The following is a 19791-nucleotide window of genomic DNA, read 5'->3' on the forward strand; positions in this document are numbered from 1 at the left end:
AAGTACCTGACCTCGGCGGAGCCTAGGAAGCCGTATGCTGAAGCGGCGGGTAAGGCCGAGGCCAAAGTTGCGGAGCTGGGTCGTCCGCACTGAGATTCTGGGTTGGATGGGGGTACATATGGGGGAGATGTAGGAGAAGTAGGAGATGCGTGTTGTGCAAGTTGGGGTCTGCAGAATGACACATCATGAGTTACGAACTATGACGACGATGGAGAATACTAGGGGTGGAAAGCAAGTCAGTCGGACAGTAGAGATATCGGTAGCTTTTGTTGTCTGGGATGATTATCAGGGGTAACACATATCAGATAAGTTTCCTAGCTCGAGACGCATGTTCTGAGTTTTCTATTGCAGATACGAAAGTTCGAATCTCTTGAATCTCGAATGATCTGCGTGAGGTGGAGAGATAAGTGGCGACTCAGGGGCAGTTTCCCCTTCACGTCGCACTGCATATCAGATCGCATAACACCTTTGTCTTCGTTGTGGGCCAGATGGGATTGTCATTAATATCCGTGTTATCATTATTGAAACCACTCTCCTCAGCATATCTCCTTCTCTCCTCTGCCGTTATTTTCTTAATTATTTTGAGAGTTCGCTACTACTGGGTTAAGGTAGGAGGGCCGCGTCCAACAGCTAATGGGTACAAACGACTGGGACGCAATCCGCTTGGGAAGTGTCTCAGCTTGAGCGTGAGATTCACCCACTTTCGGGAATTATGAAGACGGGGATGGAGACTTAGGATAGAGTCCTAATGAGGGACGTAAACTGGGTTTTATGTGAGTTCGGGCGGAAGGGAAGAGAAGCGAGAAGGAATTAGGTTGGAATAGGGGGTCCCAGTCTTATGCCACGTGTGTCCCAAAACTTGGGATCTCGCGAAAACTTGCCATCCGAACCGCAGAGTACTGCTAGTCTAAACCATTTTTGGCGATTTCTCTGATTATTTCCTGAGCAGCGACTGAGCAACGCCTGAGTAGCGCCTGAGCAAGGTGGGTAAGGGTGGCGCGGGTGACTTCAATCACAATGGGCTGGTGAGGGCAACTTTAGGGTAAAACAACAGGGTTTGTTGCAGTCCACATGCAGTACCCTCATGTCAGCTACCTATAAAAGTAACATGAATACCTACTAGTCGTAGGGTTCTGTCATGTCAGTTGTCTACCTTTTACGGCCCTACCTACCTTGCCTGGTCAATACCATCTTAGGTACATGTAGCCATGCATCGCACCGAGGGCCTAGTACTACACATCAATCATGGCTCACAAGAATGATGCCATACTAGTAGCAGTGATAGCACCCCAGTTCAGAACGCAACTCTAACGGCTCTGTATATGAAACGGATATACCTCCGTATTCTTCCACCAGACACGTGTTGCGGATATGCCCGGTAGAGCCACGCGGCCGGTTATTCTGTTATCTGCTTGATAGTCCTTATTAGATGCTACTACACAAACAAGCCTGCAGGATGCGGATGCCCAATCGATGACGGTTCTTTAATTCCTCGAGTCTTGGCGGCCCTTCGTTGTTTAACACATAGGCGCTGATCCGGATGAATGCTCCTGACGACCGCCAAGCAAACCCGGATGATGGAACCCCACCGGTTGCCCGCTTGGACGACAACGTGCGGTAGCAACCGGAATGATGGAACCGGGATACAGGGCCAGCAGCTAGATTGCGAGTACGTAGGCCGGTAAATGTGCCGCACATTGTCCCGGGAAAGGGATAAGTGGAAGCTGCTCCCAACCCTGATATCTCGGCTGCTGCCGAGCCAAATTCCGTAGGTCCCCAGGTATGGTCGATCTGCTAAATTTGAACATCCAGTCGGAGACGTGCTAGTGTTCGAGCCTGGGAATAGGCCATTCGGGATCATCATCATTCTTTTCACGAAGAGTACCTTACCTTGATTCGTCAGTCAGGGACTCAGCAGCCATGGGCCACCTCAGCACGCTTGCTGGCGTTCTCGCCCTGACGGGGCTGTTTGACGCTGTAACAGCTCAGTCCTGCTCCGGCGTCACCGGCCGCTACCAGCCCAAGATGGGTTCCGGATACCGAGTCAGCGTCCTTGCCAGCGGCCTCCGTCAACCACGGCACATAGTCGTCGACTCAGCGGGTAACTTGCTGGTAGCCGAAGGAGGTAGCACAGGCGTCAGACGGCTGGTCCTGCAAGATAATGGAAACATTGTTTGCGCGAGCTCCAACACTCAGATTCTTACCGGATCGGTCAGTCGATACGAGGACCCCTGAAATTTGATTTGGTATACTCGCTAACACAAGGAATGCTTTAGACGAACCACGGTATTGCCCTCAGCGCCGACGGAAAGACGCTATTTACCTCGAATCTTGCTTCTGTCACAGCTTACTCTTACGATGCCAGTACCGGCCAAGTTGGCACCGGCAGGCAGATCGTGACGGGCATGAGCAACACGGGAACGCACCCGACACGGGCTATTGCCACGTCCAAATGGAGCCCGGACACGATTCTGGTGGCTCGGGGCTCCAACGGAAATATCGACACAAGCACCACCGATCGATCGTCTGGACGAAGCATGATCAAGGCCTTCAGCATCAGCCAAGGCATGACAACCGCTCACCAATATAACACGGGCGGTGAGGTTCTCGCTTGGGGTCTTCGCAACATTGTCGGCTTGACCGAGGATCCCAACACTGGCGGTGTTGTAGGTTCCCTCTAGTTCTCAATCTTCCTGTCCAGATCGGTAGGAGAGCTAACGAAAATTTGGCAAGTGGTCTGTTGAGAACCAAATGGACGATCTCCGCCTTAACGGCCGGGATATCCATACAAACAATCCTGCTGAGCGGCTCAGCTACCACGGCGCGCTGAACGACACCAACAACCGGTACAAGGGGCTCAATTATGGATATCCGTCTTGCGTGCCCGCGTGGGATCCTGAGAACGTGGGTATCAGCGGCCTGTTGGTCGGGAGTTTGTTCAAACCGGGTGAGTACCGCTTCCAAAATGCAAATCCCCTTGATACCCTAACTAACCGCATATTCTGGTAGACGGCGTCCCGAACGCCAACGACTGTGCCAACAGAATGACCGGCCGCCTTCACTTCCACGCCCACACCGCCCCGCTCGACATCAAGTTCAACGCCAACAGCACAGCCGCCTACATTGCGTTCCACGGCAGCTGGTGAGTCCTATTATTCAGGCACTAGTGTTAGCACACACACTCATTGTGGGTTGTTCACTAGGAACCGCAACCCGGCCGACGGGTACCGCGTCATGCGCGTTGACTTCAGAAACGGCCAGCCCGTGGCCGACGTCACCAGCAAGACGGCCCAGATCCCCGTCATGGAAAACTCCAACGTGGGCGCCTGCCCCAACAGCTGCTTCCGCCCTGTCGGCCTGGCCTTTGACCAGAAGGGCCGCTTGTTCGTCTCGAGCGACACGTCGGGTGAGATCTATGTCATCTATGGTGCTTAAGGAAAGGGTGGCTGTGCAGTTGCAAAAGGGAATATTGGGTACCTACCTGTTTGAGAGTGTGAAAAGACGGGAGTTGTGATAAGACGCCGCACTAATGATAGAGCACAATCATGATGCAATGCCAGGTGTCAGGTGTTAGTGTATGTACCTCAGGTACTTGGTGGTTCCTCCTGCTGCCGGTCGGTACCCAAGCTCTTGTGAGCACCTTCCCTTCATATTGACCCCGAATCAGACAAAGTATCTGGGTACCTAGGTACATAAGGTACATGTAGCCTAAAGAGCAACTTCCAGCAATATTGCCTCGTACCTTAACTCCTTAGCACTTGACAGACACAACTCGACCGGACATCGGCTGCTGTATTCGATCTTTCGACTCTTCGAGGAATCTCATTCAGAATCATTCTTGTGGAAGATACTCAACAAAGAGCCGACGAAATGTTCAGCTGAGGATCACTTCCGGTTTCTAACCAAATTCCAATAGAACCTATTGAAGTTCCCCTGCAGCCATACAACAACAAGTTGGAAAGCTTCTTTCTTGTTTACCCGCCACCCATGCAGGGCCGTTGTAAGAAGGGTGATTGCAGCGCCGATAGAAATGATCGCAATAGCCCACCAGCCAAGGCGGCGGTCGAATTCTTTCACAGCAATTGCCATGCATAGAAAAGCAGCAAACGTCATGCCTTCAATCGAAAGAACAAGCAGGATTACCCCATACTTCAGGAACCAGACTTCTCTAAGGACGCCCTTCTCCACACTCGGGCCGTGGATTATATCAATCACACCAGCAAGGAATGCGAACCACGTAACACCCAGGAACAAAAGCCAGCTGAGTCCTATCATCCTCCGGACAAAGTCGGCGCGGCTCGCGTCTGGCGTCTCGATTTTGGACAAAACGACCGTGAAGCTCATCTGCGCTCCAACGGTGGCGATAATCATGACGACTAGTGGATAGAACTTTAGGAGCTCCTTGGCAACCCTGTCTGCGTCGTGCTTGTATGTGGGCTGAGGCATGCAAATGCATTGCGCGGCCCCGGGTTGATGTTGATCAGGGTCCATTGGCAGATGCGAAACGATTGAGCTTTCGGACAAGGCCCTGCTATGAATGATAAGACGCCTTATTGGAGGCAAAGGAAGCCAGGTCAGGACTTGGAGGTGAAGGTATAGGTGACTTATAAGGAGACCATGAGAAAGCTGGGTGAGAAGGTTTGTAATAGGGAGGAGAAAACAAAGAGGTGTGCCAGGGCGATATATAGAATTGTTGTCAGGCCCTTGTTGAGCCCAAATGGCCAGCGAAGTTCCCGTCGCCGTTCGTAGCGCCATCAGAGTGATCAGACCGACTGGTACGGGCTGTTTGGATTCATTGGTGCAAGTTGACGCCACATCATCGGGCACCAACAATACCTACGCTGAGCCATGGTTAGGTATGTACTTGATAGTTGATTCGTCCCAAAACTCCCAATACATGCAGCCGGTCCAGGTCCGTCATCCCCTTTGGATCCAGCCACTGCAGGGTTAGCGGCCTAGGTATGCTTAGCCAGCTGTCAGTTTTTACTGTTGTTATACTAGGTATGATGCGCTGACAGTTGTAATACAGCAAAATGACCAACGGCATTGAACGGACGGCTCAGACTCGTCTTCCGGCTTGGTACCTATCCATCGATCCCAGCACTGAAGTTCCCTGCAGATAGGGCTGCACAAGTTATGTATAATATACATCTACATACGCCACAACCGTTGATGGGCTTAAAACTTGAACGGAGCAGTGCATAAGACCATTCCACTACCTACCTGTGTTTTTTCTTCTGCTCCTGGGGGTGTCTTTTTGTTCCAGCCGCTCACAGGTCGGAGTACCGAAGGTAAGCTCCCACAACAGTCAACAATAGTCGGAGAAGCCAACGGCTGGCGGCTGAGGTATCAACAGAAACTGTTTGTCAGTTCCGAGCTAGGACTGACGATTGGTGTTGTTGAATGCCAGCTTGAACTTGTCAGTGCCACTGTATCTGTAGACATGTAAACATTGTGCCCCGGCTCTCATCATGGAATATGGATGTTCTGCTGCCTATCGTGATAAATATCAATCGAGTGTCCGGTTGCTTAGGTCTGATCATTCCACTCATTGCCATCGCAATCACGGCTTCTGGGCGTCGCTCAAGCCTTGTTCCCCCTACACAAGCTCTTAAGAACGTGAGTTTTCACAGCAAGAAGCCCCCCATCACGGCTAAACAAGTAGTAATCTAAACAGGCAGTACTTACTTCTCAACCCCATCCATCATCACCATGAAACCCCTGACAGCCACCCTGATGTACTGCCGTTTCTCGGGCGCAGCAATGGTCCTGGGCGCCCCCGCCTCCGCTCCCCGGGACACTTCACCAGTAGTCGATAGCCGCCTCGTGCTCCGCCAAGGGGAGGGAGATCCCAACCGTTGGCCCGGCGCCAAGAACTTCAACATTTGCGTGCCTTTTTTGAACATCACAAGCTGCCCGCTCATCCAAGGCCCCGGAGCTTTTCCGATAGCTGACGGCCAGTGCTTCGCCCACAATACACGAATCTGCGCCTGCTGGTGCAGTGAAGAGGATAGTAGCCGTCTGAAGCCGCCAGCCGCAACTGTATGGAGTGTTAGTAAAGCTCCCAACAGTGAGGCAGCAGTAAAGGATGAGAGCGGTAGCTGCAAGACCTGAGATTCCTGAACCAGGGAACCTGAAGCTAGTGCGAATAAGCCAACTAGTCAAGCCAGCTCAGCTCAAAAAACAATCCAGGTCGAGCGACGAGGCTCGCTCAACAAGCCAAAATAGGTAGGCACTAGATCTGATAAACCTATGATGCTCAGGTGATTTGTCAAAGTTTGGAAAGGCCCACTTTTTCTCTCACCACTAGCAGTGACTGCTGTAAGGGACTACCGAGAGTGGTGATAATTCCCTGGTCTGAGGCTGGTGTTTGGTCTTCCACTTCCAGCCCTGTAAGTTGCAGGTAGCTATGTATTGTACAGGGGTCCACCCGGCCACAAACCAACTGCTAATAGGTCACTGTCCAAAGGTGTAAAACAGCGGTAAAGATGCGGTAGTATTATGTGTGGCTGGAAGTGACTTGCGTGTCCAGCCGACACCAATGAAAAACGCCTTCCACGACTCGGAAGTAATGAATTTCCTTCATTCTACTCCTCACTTAGGTACAATATGACATTCGTATCAACATAGCGGTAGCACGAAGTATGTGTGCATAGTCCAAGTTATCTGTCAGCTGTTAAGCTTACGTACCTTAGCAAAATATTCTGAGGCTGTTGGGTGGCCGCCTAGGATAACCCCTATCTGAATAGGCTTGGCGAATGTCATGTTGTTTGCCAAGGGCCGACGCAAGCCAGAAAACGAACAAAGCCAAAGTTCACCTCCCAGGCACAGAATAAACCAAACTACCAGGGTTGTCTTACACGGTTCCTGACTAGGACGGCCACTGTTGTCCTGTGGATTGCAGGCCGTCGAGCCATTCATGCGTATACTGTACTGTACGTACAGTACACTATCATAATCACTTACACTATACCTCCGTATGTACGGATACAAACCACCCCAGTATCATTCCATATCCCCGCGTTTGCAAGCCCAGTCAGCCCAGGCGGCGCTCGGTAATCGTTGTCTGATCGGACCGATATCCCCGCACCAACCCCAGAACCCCAGGAAACGCCGAACGCCCACACCGTTAGCGGGGGCGTTTCATAACGTCAGCCAAGATTGCGCCAAAATCTCTGGCAATCTGGGTCCCTGGATGGCTGCATCAATCCTCCGTATGTTGTCTTGATATAATGAAGGGAGAAAAGCCCCTTCTGCAGTACTGCCTACAGTGCATTGCATTCAGAAAGAAGTGTCTCTGCATATGTTAGTAAAATGCTAGATTTGGGTATAGACAAACAGCCCATCTTGCGTCCCTTTCCACTGTCTCCACTATTCCAGGGAATCGAGAAGTGGGGATTGAAAAGGGTCCACCAAGAGAACTTTCCAAGGAGAAAGCGGGTCCAATCCTTTGGGGTGCAACAACGCAGGAGCACTGGAGTAACGCCGTAGGCATCGGGGTGTCCGTGGTGCGCTATGTGTACAGCATGCTAAACCGTATGTAGAATGATAATGCAAGGCTTGAGAACCTTGTTTCCTGCAGCACGAACAAACCACACTAGACACAGACTAAGCACGCTAAGGTAGTGTACGGCAGTCCTCGGCATTGATTTGCCCGCCTTTTCAACCCCCCTGGATGAAAGCGGAACTGGGACGACGGTTGTCCAAGCTTCAAAGTTACACTTACACGTTCACCCCATGTCCTCCAATCCTGCGCGCGGCCGATCACATCCTGTTCTGCGACCGCTACATGCATCCTACCGTTCTTGACCGGCCGATGGTGCGGAGAGCGTGACCTCGGAGTAATTGCGGGGAAGGACCCTTGATGAGCGGCGACAAAAAGATGCAAATGCGCTGGCCCGGATTGCTTCGTAACTCGGATCTGAGTGCCGAGGCCTGGGATTCTAATAAGAATGGTTGCTGTCCCGCTGTGTCCTTCCCGAAAAGAAAATCCTGTCACGGTCAATTCCATGCTCAGGCACCTAGGGCACACAGGCGCTGTTCACTGCTGTTGAGCATTGCTCGTCCTTCACACAGTTAGCAGTTAACCAAGAGTGTTAATCTCTACTTGACAGCCATGGCGGACAGCCCAAGCTCGGATAGCATCCGAGCTGGCAACGATCAAGCGTATGGTGTACCATCTGGGACTGGGACTGACCAACACGGCTTTTGCTAACACTTTTCTTCTTTTTGCCGAGCAGCACCATCTCAAAGGAAACTGGAATTGAGGGACATCACATCGAGAAGGGTTTATCGAACACGGAACATGTCGATCTCAACCGGAATCTCGAGGCAAGGTTAGCATTACAAAGACGAGAGCGATTCACTTTGACGAAACTAATCCGCTTTCCATGCTGCCAGGATCAAAAACCCGCTGCAAGGTATCCCCAGGGACGAGCTCATGCGCCGCGTCGAAGCCTTTGCCGAAGAAAAGGGTCTTACAGAGCATGTCGCCCTGCTCCGCAAGGGTGCGCTGGTGGCCCAGGATCCGAATGCCTACGACGAGATCACGGGGCCCGAGGCTCTGACCGAAGAGGAGAAAACGGTCCTCCAAGACGAAGTCCAACACAAATGGCGCCTCCCCACCAAGCTGTTCCTGACCATCGCAACCTGCTCCATTGGCGCTGCCGTCCAGGGGTGGGACCAGACGGGAACCAATGGCGCAAACATCTTCTTCCCGGAGATCTACGGTATCGGGGGCACCGACACGCGCTCCAAAATTCTGGTCGGGCTGGTCAATGCCGGCCCGTACATTGGGAGTGCCTTCATCGGCTGCTGGCTTTCCGACCCCATCAACAACTGGTTTGGCCGTCGCGGCGTCATCTTCTTCTCGGCCCACTTCTGCCTGTGGCCCGTCATCGCCTCGGGCTTTTGCCACACTTGGGAGCAGCAGCTCGCATGTCGGCTTCTCATGGGTATCGGAATGGGCGTCAAAGCATCGACGGTGCCAATCTATGCCGCCGAAAACTCCCCGGCCATTATTCGAGGTGCTCTCGTCATGTCTTGGCGTAAGTCCCCTGATCTTGACCCTGGGTTCCCTCCCAGGTTCGGTACTGACGAATCCTCGCAGAGATGTGGACAGCGTTTGGCATCTTCCTTGGAACTGCGATCAATCTTGCCGTCTACAACGTGCCTGACATCAATTGGCGTTTGATGCTCGGTAAGTTGTTGATACTCTTAGCCTCCCCCCCTTGATTCCCCTGCGCGTTGCCACCTCAGAGCTAACAATTCAAACTCTCGTTAGGTGCACCTTTCATCCCTGCCGTCCCCTTGCTGCTGCTCATCTATCTCTGCCCCGAGTCGCCGCGCTGGTACATGAAGAAGAACCGCTACAAAGAAGCGTGGAACTCCATGATCAGGCTCCGGAACCATCCGTTGCAGGTCGCGCGCGACATCTTCTACATCCATTCCCAACTCGAACTGGAGATTGAGCTGCTTCGCGGCAGCACCTATGCTCGTCGTTTCGTCGAACTCGTCACCATTCCTCGCGTGCGCCGCGCAACCCTGGCCGCCTTCACCGTCATGATCGCCCAGCAGATGTGCGGTATCAACATCATCGCGTTCTATAGCACCACCATCTTCAGAGAGGCCGGACAGAGCGAGTTCCAGTCCCTGCTCGCGTCCTTCGGCTTCGGTCTGGTAAACTGGGCCTTTGCGTTCCCGGCGTTCTGGACCATCGACACTTTCGGGCGGCGATCCCTCCTCTTGTTTACCTTCCCGCAAATGACTTGGACCTTGCTCGCCGCCGGCCTCTGCACCCTCCTCTCGCAGGAGACCGATTCCCAAAGAACTACGAGAACAGCCCTGGTGGCTCTCTTTGTCTATCTTTTTGCCGCCTTTTACTCGCCAGGTGAAGGGCCTGTCCCCTTCACCTACAGCGCCGAAGTGTTCCCGCTCTCGCACAGAGAGGTGGGAATGGGTTTTGCCGTGGCAACCTGTCTGTTTTGGGCGGCCGTGCTGGGCATTACGTTCCCCTTCCTGCTCGAATCGGCAAGCACCGTCGGCGCCTTTGGGTGCTACGCCGGGTTCAACGTTGTGGCTTTCATCATGATCTTTTTCTTCGTACCCGAGACGAAGCAGCGGACGCTGGAGGAGTTGGACTACGTGTTCGCGGTGCCAACGTCGCAGTTTGCTAGGTACCAGCTTACACAAGCCCTGCCATGGTGGTTCAAACGCTGGGTTCTGTTCCAACGGAAGGCCGAGCTTAAGCCATTATACCAGTTTGACCAGGAGAAGAGGCGGGCCAGGGAGCAGGAAACGGCCCAGCCGCAACAGGTGGCAGTGACGGCGGAGAAATAGAGCATACGCAGTGATAGATGTTGCTATGATACTGCCCCAGGAACTAGGTGGATTCCTGTCGTTCGGGTTGGAAACACTTTGACTGCCATGGCGGCAGCGAGCCGACTAATCGAGTATCGCTTTAATGGCCATGGTTCGTATAGGTAGTAAATTCCGGTCTCAAGTGGGCCGTTGGAAATAAAGACTTTCTCTCATGGTTACCTAAAAATTGAGACGAGGGAATGCTGTTAGTCTTCAAGATGCTTTTTATATCCGCTTGAGACCATCAAATCGTGAGGCAATCACGTCCAGATAGCTGATCTGATCGAGGCTCTAGATGTTTTGGATAGGCGGCTGTATCAATGCGAGAATCGATGGGTTTCGGCCGAGACGGTGAACTGTCGGACTGAGGAAGAATGAATGGGGAGTTAGGGGTCGTAGGCTTAACCTTAACCCGAGCGGCGTATCTCCAGGTACATCGTCCGATCTCCTTTTTTTCCTCACTCCGACCTTCGGAGGTTCGCTTTATTGACCGACAGCCGAGCCGAGGCGAGACATCGCATCCCTTTATAAGTTCGTACCTAAACACCTATGATTTCTGCTAGATTAATCTTTTCCCGTTCTGATACTGATCATTGCCGTTACTATCCTGTTTGTTGATCTTTTCCCCCATCAACAATCTGCCACCAAAGCTGTCCGGCCGAATCGAGCAGCATGATGGGTAGTACTTTTCGAAATATAGTTGTGATAGGGGGCTCATATGTCGGAGCAGTAAGTGGACTGGAGGGCCGAATGGATCAGACAGTTTCTCCCAAAATCACCCATAGCTGATAGTAAATGTCTAGAACACAGCCAAGGAGCTTGCATGTATCCTTCCAGCTACCCATCGTGTGAGTCCAGCTTGCTGGCCTGTTTTCCTTGCGGCTAGTAGACTGAATCTAATATCGGATGACAGGTTCTCCTAGTTGAACCACACAGCCACTTCCACCATCTCTTCGCCTTTGTAAGCTCTCCGAGGCATCATCCTTCCCTCTCAAAATAGCCAATAGACTGCCAGCCTCGCTTTGCCATAACACCAAGCTACGAGCACAAAGCCTTTATTCCATTCTCATCTCTGTTCTCCTCTGCCCCAGACAGCACCCGGCACCAAGTCGCCAAGGCCCGCGCCGTGTCTCTGCAAGCCAACTCGGTCACCCTCGACAGGGAATGGCAGGGGTCCCGGACTGTACCCTTCGACTTTCTTGTTGTCGCAACAGGTACCCGTCTAACCGCCCCAGGTACTATGCCCCACGATGACAAGGCGCCTTCAGTGCGTTACTTGCGATCATACCAGAATGGTATAAGGAGGGCAAACTCCATCGTGATCGTTGGCGGCGGCGCGGTGGGGGTGCAAATGGCCTGCGATCTGAAGGAAGTCTATCCTGCAAAACAGATCACGCTGGTCCACTCACGTCAGCAGCTTATGCCGGTGTATCACGAAGCCTTGAGCGACCTCATCAAAATCCGGTTCCAGGAGCTGGGAGTTGAACTTGTCACGGGAAGTCGAGTGGTCATTCCGCAAACGGGCTTCCCCAACAACGATGAGAGTCAGAAACCATTTGAGATCCAACTTCAAGATGGGCGAGTACTCTCAGCGGATTTTGTGATCCAGGCGACGGGCCAAACGCCCAACAACCAGTTCCTACAAGGACTGGAACCGTCGTCTCCGGACTCGGTCGTCAACCCCAAGAACGGCTTCATCCGCGTATTGCCCACGATGCAATTCCAGGATCCAAAGTACCCGCACCTCTTCGCGGTCGGAGACATTGCAGATTCCGGAGCGCACAAGGCTGCTCGGCCTGGAATGGTACAGGCTGCTATTGCCGCCAGGAATATTGCTGCCATGGTGGCCGGTAATAAGCCGGTGGAACGCTTGTCAGTTGCGCCGGCTGGGATACATTTGACGCTGGGCCTGGTGAGTTCAGAACGGGTAGTCGGTTGAACCACTGACTGACCGTTGATGACCCAAGACGCGAAACGTCCTATTTCGGAATCCTAACAAAGAGGCGGGCGACACGGAGCCTTCTATAACCCTCAAGGACGAGTAAGCCGGTCCCAGCCAGCCAGGGCGCGTTTGTTGTTCTTTCTCTTCGGTGCTGACTATGGGATTTGTCCGCCCTTAACAACAGCGGCCAAGAAGACATGAATATCGACGCGGTGTGGCTAAGACGCGGCGTGGTTGTGTCAAACCCTCAAGATTATCATTTGTGAGCTTCCCCAGGAGCTGCCACACTGGTAACACCTATCTTGCCTGCGTAGGGAAGGGGGTGTAGAACTGCTTGGGTCCAGGAAGGCACTCTTTCCTAGAAAGTGGTAACGAACTGTGTATAGCCTGTCGTAAAATGGAAGGAGCCGCTCTCCCTGTAAGTAGCTAACAATTTGAATGATTAAGAAGAAGGGTTGAAACTCCGCTTAATGCATTCAAGTGGTGTGCTGACAGCTCGAATACTGGCATCGGCTTGCATACCTTAGAATAAGGGGGAAACTTCCATTCGTCAAACCCAACCGAAACCACCCCCCCTCTCTCCCCCTCCATATCCGGGTTGTAACAATGTTAATCCATGCCCAAGGACAACAGACTGCAAGGCAGTACGCCAGCGGGGGATTGGCAGCTCGGTTGGAGGTAGCCATCATGATGCCGCAACAGGGATTTACTAGTAGTTATCTTCCACCAAGGCCTTCTGGTCTAAGCCTCCCTTATATGCAAGTGTGATAGCTATCGAGACAATCCTCCCTTCCCTAGTCTCGAAGTATGCTGTTACTCCGGTGATACGCCGAGACTGTTGAGTGTTCTGGAAAAAGATTTCCTCTCGTCCCCAGCTCGTGTTCTATAGAATCACCCAACGAGACAACAGGTCGCATTTTAGTGTAGTGTTGGCGAGAAGATAGGTCATCTTTTCGCTTTCGTTCTGCAAGAATGGCCTTGTTAGGAAGGGCAAAGAGGATTCGGGGAACTACCTTACTTACGGTCAGAAGAAGATGTGCACGCCCTTGCAACGCTCTCCAGAATGCCTACCACTGTCTCAAGCAAAAGGGGCATCCATGCAAAAACAGCCAGAACCTGGCCAAAACCCCACTGAGAGCCTCCATATTCCTCACCTAGGACGCTGCCCAGCAAGTTCCTCTTCTGATCGAGCTGTGCGAGACAGTAGGTAATGCCAATCCAGAATCCAAGCGAGAAGAAGAAGGCCAATGTTTTCGGCGAATTCGAAGCCAACCAATAGAGGCCATAGAGAACGGCGCATACGCCAACCACGCTCAAGAAGCCAAGGAAAATGCGCAGCGGCAAGCCTAGGGTGCTCCAAAGCACGATACCCGTAGTGCTGGTGTACCCTATGGTATCCGCAAAGCGCTTTATACCCTCCATCACGTTAGGGTCGTCGTTGGGAAGACCGGGCAGGATGTCGTTATAGGGACGGCAGTTGGATGCCAGCTCTGGGAGCAGGTCCAGGTCGACGCTCGCTTGGCGTAACCGTACCACAACGCAGCACCTTCTGAGGCAGCCACACCAGTGTCGCCGTCGCGACCGAGATGCCAAACACTCCGCTGGCGCTGACCATGGTGGTGTGCATACTCTCGAGCCAGTCCGTCCAGGTCACTGTAGCAACCTGGTGCAAGAGCACGAAGACCGTAAGACGGGACCGTAGATCATGGTGAGGATGTATTGTCAGACGTATGACACAAATACCTGATGGGTTAGCTGCAATCGTGAATATATGTGTCATTGCATGGGACCATACTCCAATACCGGAAATGTCAGGGTTTCCTTCGCCCCAGGCCAGGGAGCAAAGTTCGGGGCACCGGTCCGTCAGCTGGGTTAGATTGTATCCATGGTACGTCACCTAGCCGAGGAGATCGGCCAAAGAGGCGAAGGAGCAAGATATGGTGCTGTCCATTGCGATGCTTTTGCAAATGGTGAGACCGTTAGCATACTCATGCCAGGCGTACGTCGAAAAGTTGAAGGAATATATTCCCCGGCTGCTAAATCGTGGCGCTGTGGCGGTCAATAGCGTGCGGCCTTAGATTCTTGTTCCGTCCAAAAGGCGTATGTATTTGATAATCGAGTCAATAATAGCTATATTGTACTCCGTATGTCAGTGAGTTCTGGGGAAGTGCTGTTCCAGAATCGGATTCTCATTAGAATGTTAAGCCATAGGACAAGACTTTTCTTCGCGCATATCAGGAACTTGGATGCTTCGAGTTGCTCTGCTCTCTTTCGAACCGAACGGTGAATGCCCGCAAGCGAGACTGATGCTGATTCGTTTGGCCCTCGCTCCTTAAATCTTCATGAATACGTTGAATTCAGTCTGTCTCCCAAAAATATGAAATCCCGCCAATTCCAGACCCTCAAGCCACCACAAGACATTGCTCGCGCAATCTACTCAGCTCAGAGGTAACACTGGACCGAAAGCAAACGACTGGCTGGATATTGCCGAGGTATTCCTCTCCTTACTCGACAAGCGGCCGGAAATGTAGGCCAAAACGAAGCCATTGTCGGTTTCCTTGGGGCGTGAACTGAATGGGTGAAACTGGCAGCGTTGAGTGGACTTGACGGCACTAGAAGCTTCATTAAGGGTAATAAATCGAACTGAAGTGATGTCTCTTGAGAAAGAGGGCAAGGAGCTACCTTGGATCCACGTTCTTCCCGCAATACTGGTAAGGTATCTCCTTCCTCCTTCACATGTCTCCCGAAAGAGGATATCGGCAGGCACGGGCAAAAGTGCTGCCACTCTCCCGCTCGTGCGCTTCAACAGTTACCTAGATCGCTCGCTCTATTGCCGCTTTCTCAATGATGTCGTTAACCTAAAGCACAGTTAAGATCAGCGTAGCTCCCTAGCGTCTCGGTTACGCCCTCAGCAACTCGGCCAGGGGCCTGGCAGGTTCTTACTCTGTTTTCACATGGTTCCATCTACCTTCGCCGGAACCCGGGTCGAAGACTAAGCAGCGAGTTGCTGCGTCGGGAAATGGACCAGACTTACTACCAGAGCCTATTCGTTCTTTTAGTGCTCTAAGACAACGGACATTTAAGCGGCGTCACGCTAAGGCCCCCGTTTGCATCAGAACAACGTATCCGGTCAAGGATGATGCGCGGCAGAGGAGCTAGACCCTGCTTACAGGGCAATAAATAGAGGTCAGTCAACCTTCTCGCCTCGTCCGGCTCTAAATCCCGAGTGTTGAGCCTTCTCACCTTTGTGTACATCAATCAAGAGTCTCTCTCGACCATGGGTCTGAACAACCTGTTCCAAGGCTCCAGCACGCCTAGTGACCTCGGAGGCGGAAGCCTTCGCCTGGACCCTGATTATGAAAAGGCCTTCATTGACAGATGGGGCACCGTCATTCCGCCGGTACCCCACAACGCCGCCTCGCTGCGTCGGCAAAACAACGCCGCCCTCGGCGCTCTGATGCGCCAGCTCCCTGTCCATGACGGTGACAGCATTACCCAAACGGAGATTCCCTATGCCTCGGCCGACGGAACAAGCATCACGCTACATCGCTTCAAGCCCTTGCACAATCCTGCGTCCGTCGACCGCGACGGCAATAGCGGCAGCAACAACACCAACGCTAGTACTGCCGTCGGCAAGCAGGAGAACAAGCCGACCGAAACCCTGACGAAACAGCCTGCAGTACTGTAAGCAAAGGGTGGAACTGTCCCGTTTGTCACTGTAATACGCTGGAAACAGGGTGCTTTCGAAGTGTTCGCTCTGCTCTATAACACCTTCCAATCCATGCCCCCCTCGGAAAGTGTGACTGAATTGCGCCAGGTACCTCCACGGCGGGGGCTTCGTATCTGGCAGCGTCAAGCTCTTCAGCCCGGATATAATCCGCTACGCTGTCAGCACAGGCCTAACCTTCTACGCGCCCGCATACCGCCTTGCGCCCGAGAACCCGTTCCCCAAGCCCCTCCAAGACGCTTATTCGGCTCTGGAATGGCTCCAAAGGCATGCTGAGCAAGAAGGGGTCGATCCCGCGCGCATCGCCGTCATGGGTAACAGCGCCGGAGCTACCCTCGCTGCCGGAACAGTGCTTATGGCACGAGACCGAGGGTTAACCCCGGCGGTTGGAAAACTGCTTCTGATATACCCCGCCCTTGACTATCACGGCAGGAATGGGCAAGCTGAGGAAAGCAATTCCTCGCTGACCAAGCACCTAACTTGGACCGAAAAGAAGAACCAGATTGCATGGAGGGCGTACCTGGACGGGTATACCGGGGCGGTTGATGGTTATGACAGCGCGACCGAGGTTTCGCAGTACGCGGTACCTGCTCGGGAGACGGATGTGTCTGGCTTGCCTCGGACATATGTCGATATTGGCGGGCTGGATTTGTTCAGAGATGAGGTGCTCGCATTTGGCGCAAGGCTGGCCGCGGCCAACGTCGAGCTCGAGCTGCATTTGTATCCCGGCGTCCCTCATGGTTGGGAGTGGTAAGTTCACACGACCATCTTACCCCCTGATAAGGGCGGTCCAAGGAGCCAGGCAATCCCGTCATCCCTAGCCGAAACATCCCGATATGCACTGGTTCCGTCTTCACAAGGAAGCGTTCCACTGACTAGCTGGTTACCTTAGGATGGCACCAGATGTTCCCGTGACCAAGGCGGCGATCGAGAATAGATGTCGGGCTTTGCGGGGTTTCTAGCATGTAATCGGCACGCCAGTAGACCGTGTGTCTTTCGAATTCCGCGCTCCTAGGGGAGGGTTATCTCGTTGGTGCGTGATATGATACTTCCTTGTTGCCGTCTAATAGAGACACTGCAAATGCTTCGATGGATTCTCTCAGAATCCTAGCCACATTGGGCTGCGTCCAGAAGTGATTGGCACTGGATACTTCGTGAGCCCGAAACATGGATTCTGGAACCTCCTGGAGCCGCGAAGCCCACTCGCGTAGCTTCTGAGCGGGTACGAACTCATCGCGGTCCCCGTAAATAGCAAGAGTCGAATTCCGGACCAGCTTCTGTTCAGCCTCAACCGAGACTGCACCCGCCAGCCCGCCAAATTCTTGCAGCCCCGGCTGAGAACGCGCTTTGTCCGTCCTTGCAGAGAAACGATGCAATACCCTTCTGTAAGCATTTGATAGCGAGGGGAACGACATGGTGGCGAGATTGGTCACCAGCCCCTGCAATGGGGAGACGAGGAGATATGCCTCACGGAACGTAGATAGCCCACCTGGGACGGGAAGCAAGCGACCAGAAACGGATTGCTGCTTGACGCTGTGTTGTGCTCCATGTGCCCCATCAACCTCTGTAAATTGCTTATGGTCTTTTTGGAATCGACAATGTTCCTTCTTTGCCCGCGCTATGAGCTCAGCCACCCCATGCCGTAGCGACTCTTCCAACTCGACCGACAACGGGCGACGAGTCTCTTGGCTATTAGGGCTTTCTCCGAGTCCGCCAACGCGCAATCCTAGAGACTTCTGGGTGTGCGTTATCCCCGCATCGACAGCAGCCGCAGCGGCGCGGGCTATGGTCGTACTTTGTGTTTCCGCCAAGTGCTGCGCTCGCATCCGGACCTCGGTCGCGTGAGATGCACAATCAGGGGTGTCAAACGCGGCAAGCATTTCCTTAAGCGACGGTAGTTGCGTTGTTATCATGGAGCCATAAGAATAGCCTGCTAACAGCAGGATCGAAGTGGCTGTTCCTAGAGATGCGGACTGAGAGGACCTTGAGGCGGGTGGGCGCATGTGGACTGTTAAGCCAACCTCCTTATGCTCATGGATATCAGTCGGGCTTTTGCTCGGGGTAGTTGGCGGGTGAGGGTCGAGAAAATGTACGTAATGGACAACAAAACCGACAACAGACATGTAATCAGCGCGCTCAGCCTTCCCTGTCCATGAAGTTTTGCCGGCGGAACCCCGTGCACCTCTGTAACATTGGAAGCATCAGCGAGCTGCGGGGACGTAGGGTCGGGGGGAGCAAAGAGACAACGGAGACAAGGCCAACCTGAAATTGAAGGTTGCGACCAGGAAGCCCAGTTTCAGCAACGTGGCTGCTACCATCTCAACGACGGGATCATCGTAGCATCCGCCGAGTGGAGCGTAAGGATGGGCGACAATAGCAGCATGTCTCTGCCAGGGTGGCGAGTCGAGAGGTGCTCCAAGGGACTGCGGATGATACAGGCGACAATCGATGGGCAGGCCGTCGTGGAGACTTGGTATGGTGAATGCCAGACTTGCCTCAGGCAGAGCTGTCGACAAGACAAAGTCACCATCCCTCATTTTCGCCAGGACTGCCCGTAGGTCAATTGAGCCAGTAGCGCGCAAGGGCGAGATCACCGTGTATTACCGACCTATAGTAGGGAAAGGTCGAGGGTGAGTGAAGCTCACACTACCCTGTACATACAGTACGGACACTCGTCTGGAAATCGGGTCGGTATGCGGCCCCTGAGGCTGCCGAGTCTCTCAAAATTGTTGGGTGGGATGCGTGGGGCAAGCAGCAGCACAGCGTCGCGCACCCTGGTGGGTTACAGTCTAACCTGCACATAAGAATCAAGTCCGGAACCCCAATTTTGATGCTTATACCCAGGTTATTCTTACTCCCAGATACACACATAACCCTAACCCAGACAAAGAGTTGCCCGAATCGGGGTCAAAATGCCTATTTCCAGGGTCAAATGTTCGGTCCCCCGGCCACAGTTAGGGGTTCAACCATACTTTCGCCTACCTGTACATAAGAATAAACCCGAAATTGTATGGGTTACTAAGCAAGATTCGTAAGAATAAGTCCGTTTCCCAGGTTATTCTTATTTGCTATACAAAATCGCTTGGGAACCCCGATTTTGATTCCTCAGGTTAGACTGTATTACGGTAATGCTCTGCTATGGCCGGTCATGACGCAAGCCTAGAATGGGCCACGTGCCCTATAGCTCGTTGTCATCTGATCAATAAACGTAAATTACAACGTATCGGATTGAAACATACCAGTGAGATGTAAGGGGTTGTACGAAGTTGGTATGTTTTCACATTCACCGTAATTTCTATCCATAACTACTTTCTGTTATGTTACGGACGACACTGTCTCGCAATTCGCATGCCTGTCAACTCGTCTATCTTTTGCATGCTGAATCTTGTTGCGGGCATATATAAGGGTAATCAACCTTTGGCTTGTGTACATACACCATACATACATTTACTATTAAGCTACCTTTACCTCACCTTAGCCTCTCAACAATGATGCCTGGAGTATGTACTCACTACGATCAAGTGCTAGCAAGTGTGTTGATGAAATTACATTTCGTTACATCTGCATGGAGGTAACTATGTATGTCATACTGTGAGCATCTCAGCGTTACGGTTCAGCATGTGAAGCTGCCCCACACTCACACCGCCCAACTGAGCAGGAACATAGACAACTTCGTTCCGAAACCGACTCATGAGACCATGACTCGTGGCCAGGCGAATGTAATTCATCAATCTATAACTGGACCCCTCGGCCAGATCCATCT

At 52.7% G+C, this 19791-nt stretch overlaps 8 protein-coding genes across 8 annotated transcripts; 5 read left to right on the forward strand and 3 right to left on the reverse strand.

The window, feature by feature from the left end:
• The first annotated feature begins 1731 nt into the window (after window positions 1-1731).
• Window positions 1732-3692, forward strand: N656DRAFT_784328 (soluble quino protein glucose dehydrogenase). Its single transcript, XM_064816145.1, has 5 exons — window positions 1732-2211; window positions 2277-2666; window positions 2734-2947; window positions 3010-3142; window positions 3204-3692. Exons 1-5 carry the CDS (start codon window positions 1921-1923, stop codon window positions 3433-3435), a joined length of 1260 nt encoding a protein of 419 aa, XP_064665872.1. The 5' UTR covers window positions 1732-1920; the 3' UTR covers window positions 3436-3692.
• Window positions 3604-4773, reverse strand: N656DRAFT_784329 (uncharacterized protein). The gene has a single exon (XM_064816146.1). It carries the CDS (start codon window positions 4489-4491, stop codon window positions 3886-3888), a length of 606 nt encoding a protein of 201 aa, XP_064665873.1. The 5' UTR covers window positions 4492-4773; the 3' UTR covers window positions 3604-3885.
• Window positions 4774-5542: 769 nt separating this feature from the next.
• On the forward strand, window positions 5543-6438 carry N656DRAFT_784331 (uncharacterized protein). The gene has a single exon (XM_064816147.1). It carries the CDS (start codon window positions 5713-5715, stop codon window positions 6112-6114), a length of 402 nt encoding a protein of 133 aa, XP_064665874.1. The 5' UTR covers window positions 5543-5712; the 3' UTR covers window positions 6115-6438.
• A 1232-nt stretch (window positions 6439-7670) lies between these two features.
• N656DRAFT_784332 (uncharacterized protein) lies at window positions 7671-10684 on the forward strand. Its single transcript, XM_064816148.1, has 5 exons — window positions 7671-8166; window positions 8241-8336; window positions 8401-9047; window positions 9110-9199; window positions 9284-10684. The coding sequence occupies exons 1-5, from the start codon at window positions 8117-8119 to the stop codon at window positions 10336-10338; spliced, it is 1938 nt and encodes a 645-aa protein (XP_064665875.1). The 5' UTR covers window positions 7671-8116; the 3' UTR covers window positions 10339-10684.
• A 183-nt stretch (window positions 10685-10867) lies between these two features.
• N656DRAFT_832425 (FAD/NAD(P)-binding domain-containing protein) lies at window positions 10868-12775 on the forward strand. Its single transcript, XM_064818661.1, has 6 exons — window positions 10868-11088; window positions 11163-11207; window positions 11273-11320; window positions 11360-12271; window positions 12327-12400; window positions 12486-12775. The coding sequence occupies exons 1-6, from the start codon at window positions 11032-11034 to the stop codon at window positions 12565-12567; spliced, it is 1218 nt and encodes a 405-aa protein (XP_064665876.1). The 5' UTR covers window positions 10868-11031; the 3' UTR covers window positions 12568-12775.
• Window positions 12776-12993: 218 nt separating this feature from the next.
• Window positions 12994-13928, reverse strand: N656DRAFT_435858 (uncharacterized protein). Its single transcript, XM_064809648.1, has 2 exons — window positions 13324-13928; window positions 12994-13265 (listed from the first exon to the last, which is right to left on the reverse strand). Exons 1-2 carry the CDS (start codon window positions 13721-13723, stop codon window positions 13096-13098), a joined length of 570 nt encoding a protein of 189 aa, XP_064665877.1. The 5' UTR covers window positions 13724-13928; the 3' UTR covers window positions 12994-13095.
• A 1650-nt stretch (window positions 13929-15578) lies between these two features.
• Window positions 15579-16990, forward strand: N656DRAFT_718332 (uncharacterized protein; the record flags this gene model as incomplete). The annotated part of the gene is made up of 3 exons (XM_064812272.1): window positions 15579-15874; window positions 16119-16778; window positions 16921-16990. 3 exons carry the CDS (start codon window positions 15579-15581, stop codon window positions 16988-16990), a joined length of 1026 nt encoding a protein of 341 aa, XP_064665878.1.
• Window positions 16991-17050: 60 nt separating this feature from the next.
• Window positions 17051-19331, reverse strand: N656DRAFT_792613 (uncharacterized protein; the record flags this gene model as incomplete). Its single annotated transcript, XM_064817095.1, has 4 exons — window positions 17051-17149; window positions 17180-18212; window positions 18291-18534; window positions 19268-19331. 4 exons carry the CDS (start codon window positions 19329-19331, stop codon window positions 17051-17053), a joined length of 1440 nt encoding a protein of 479 aa, XP_064665879.1.
• Window positions 19332-19791: the final 460 nt, after the last annotated feature.

This window comes from Canariomyces notabilis (genome assembly GCF_033297395.1).
Source record: "Canariomyces notabilis strain CBS 508.74 unplaced genomic scaffold N656scaffold_33, whole genome shotgun sequence".
Classification (NCBI taxonomy): domain Eukaryota; kingdom Fungi; phylum Ascomycota; class Sordariomycetes; order Sordariales; family Chaetomiaceae; genus Canariomyces; species Canariomyces notabilis.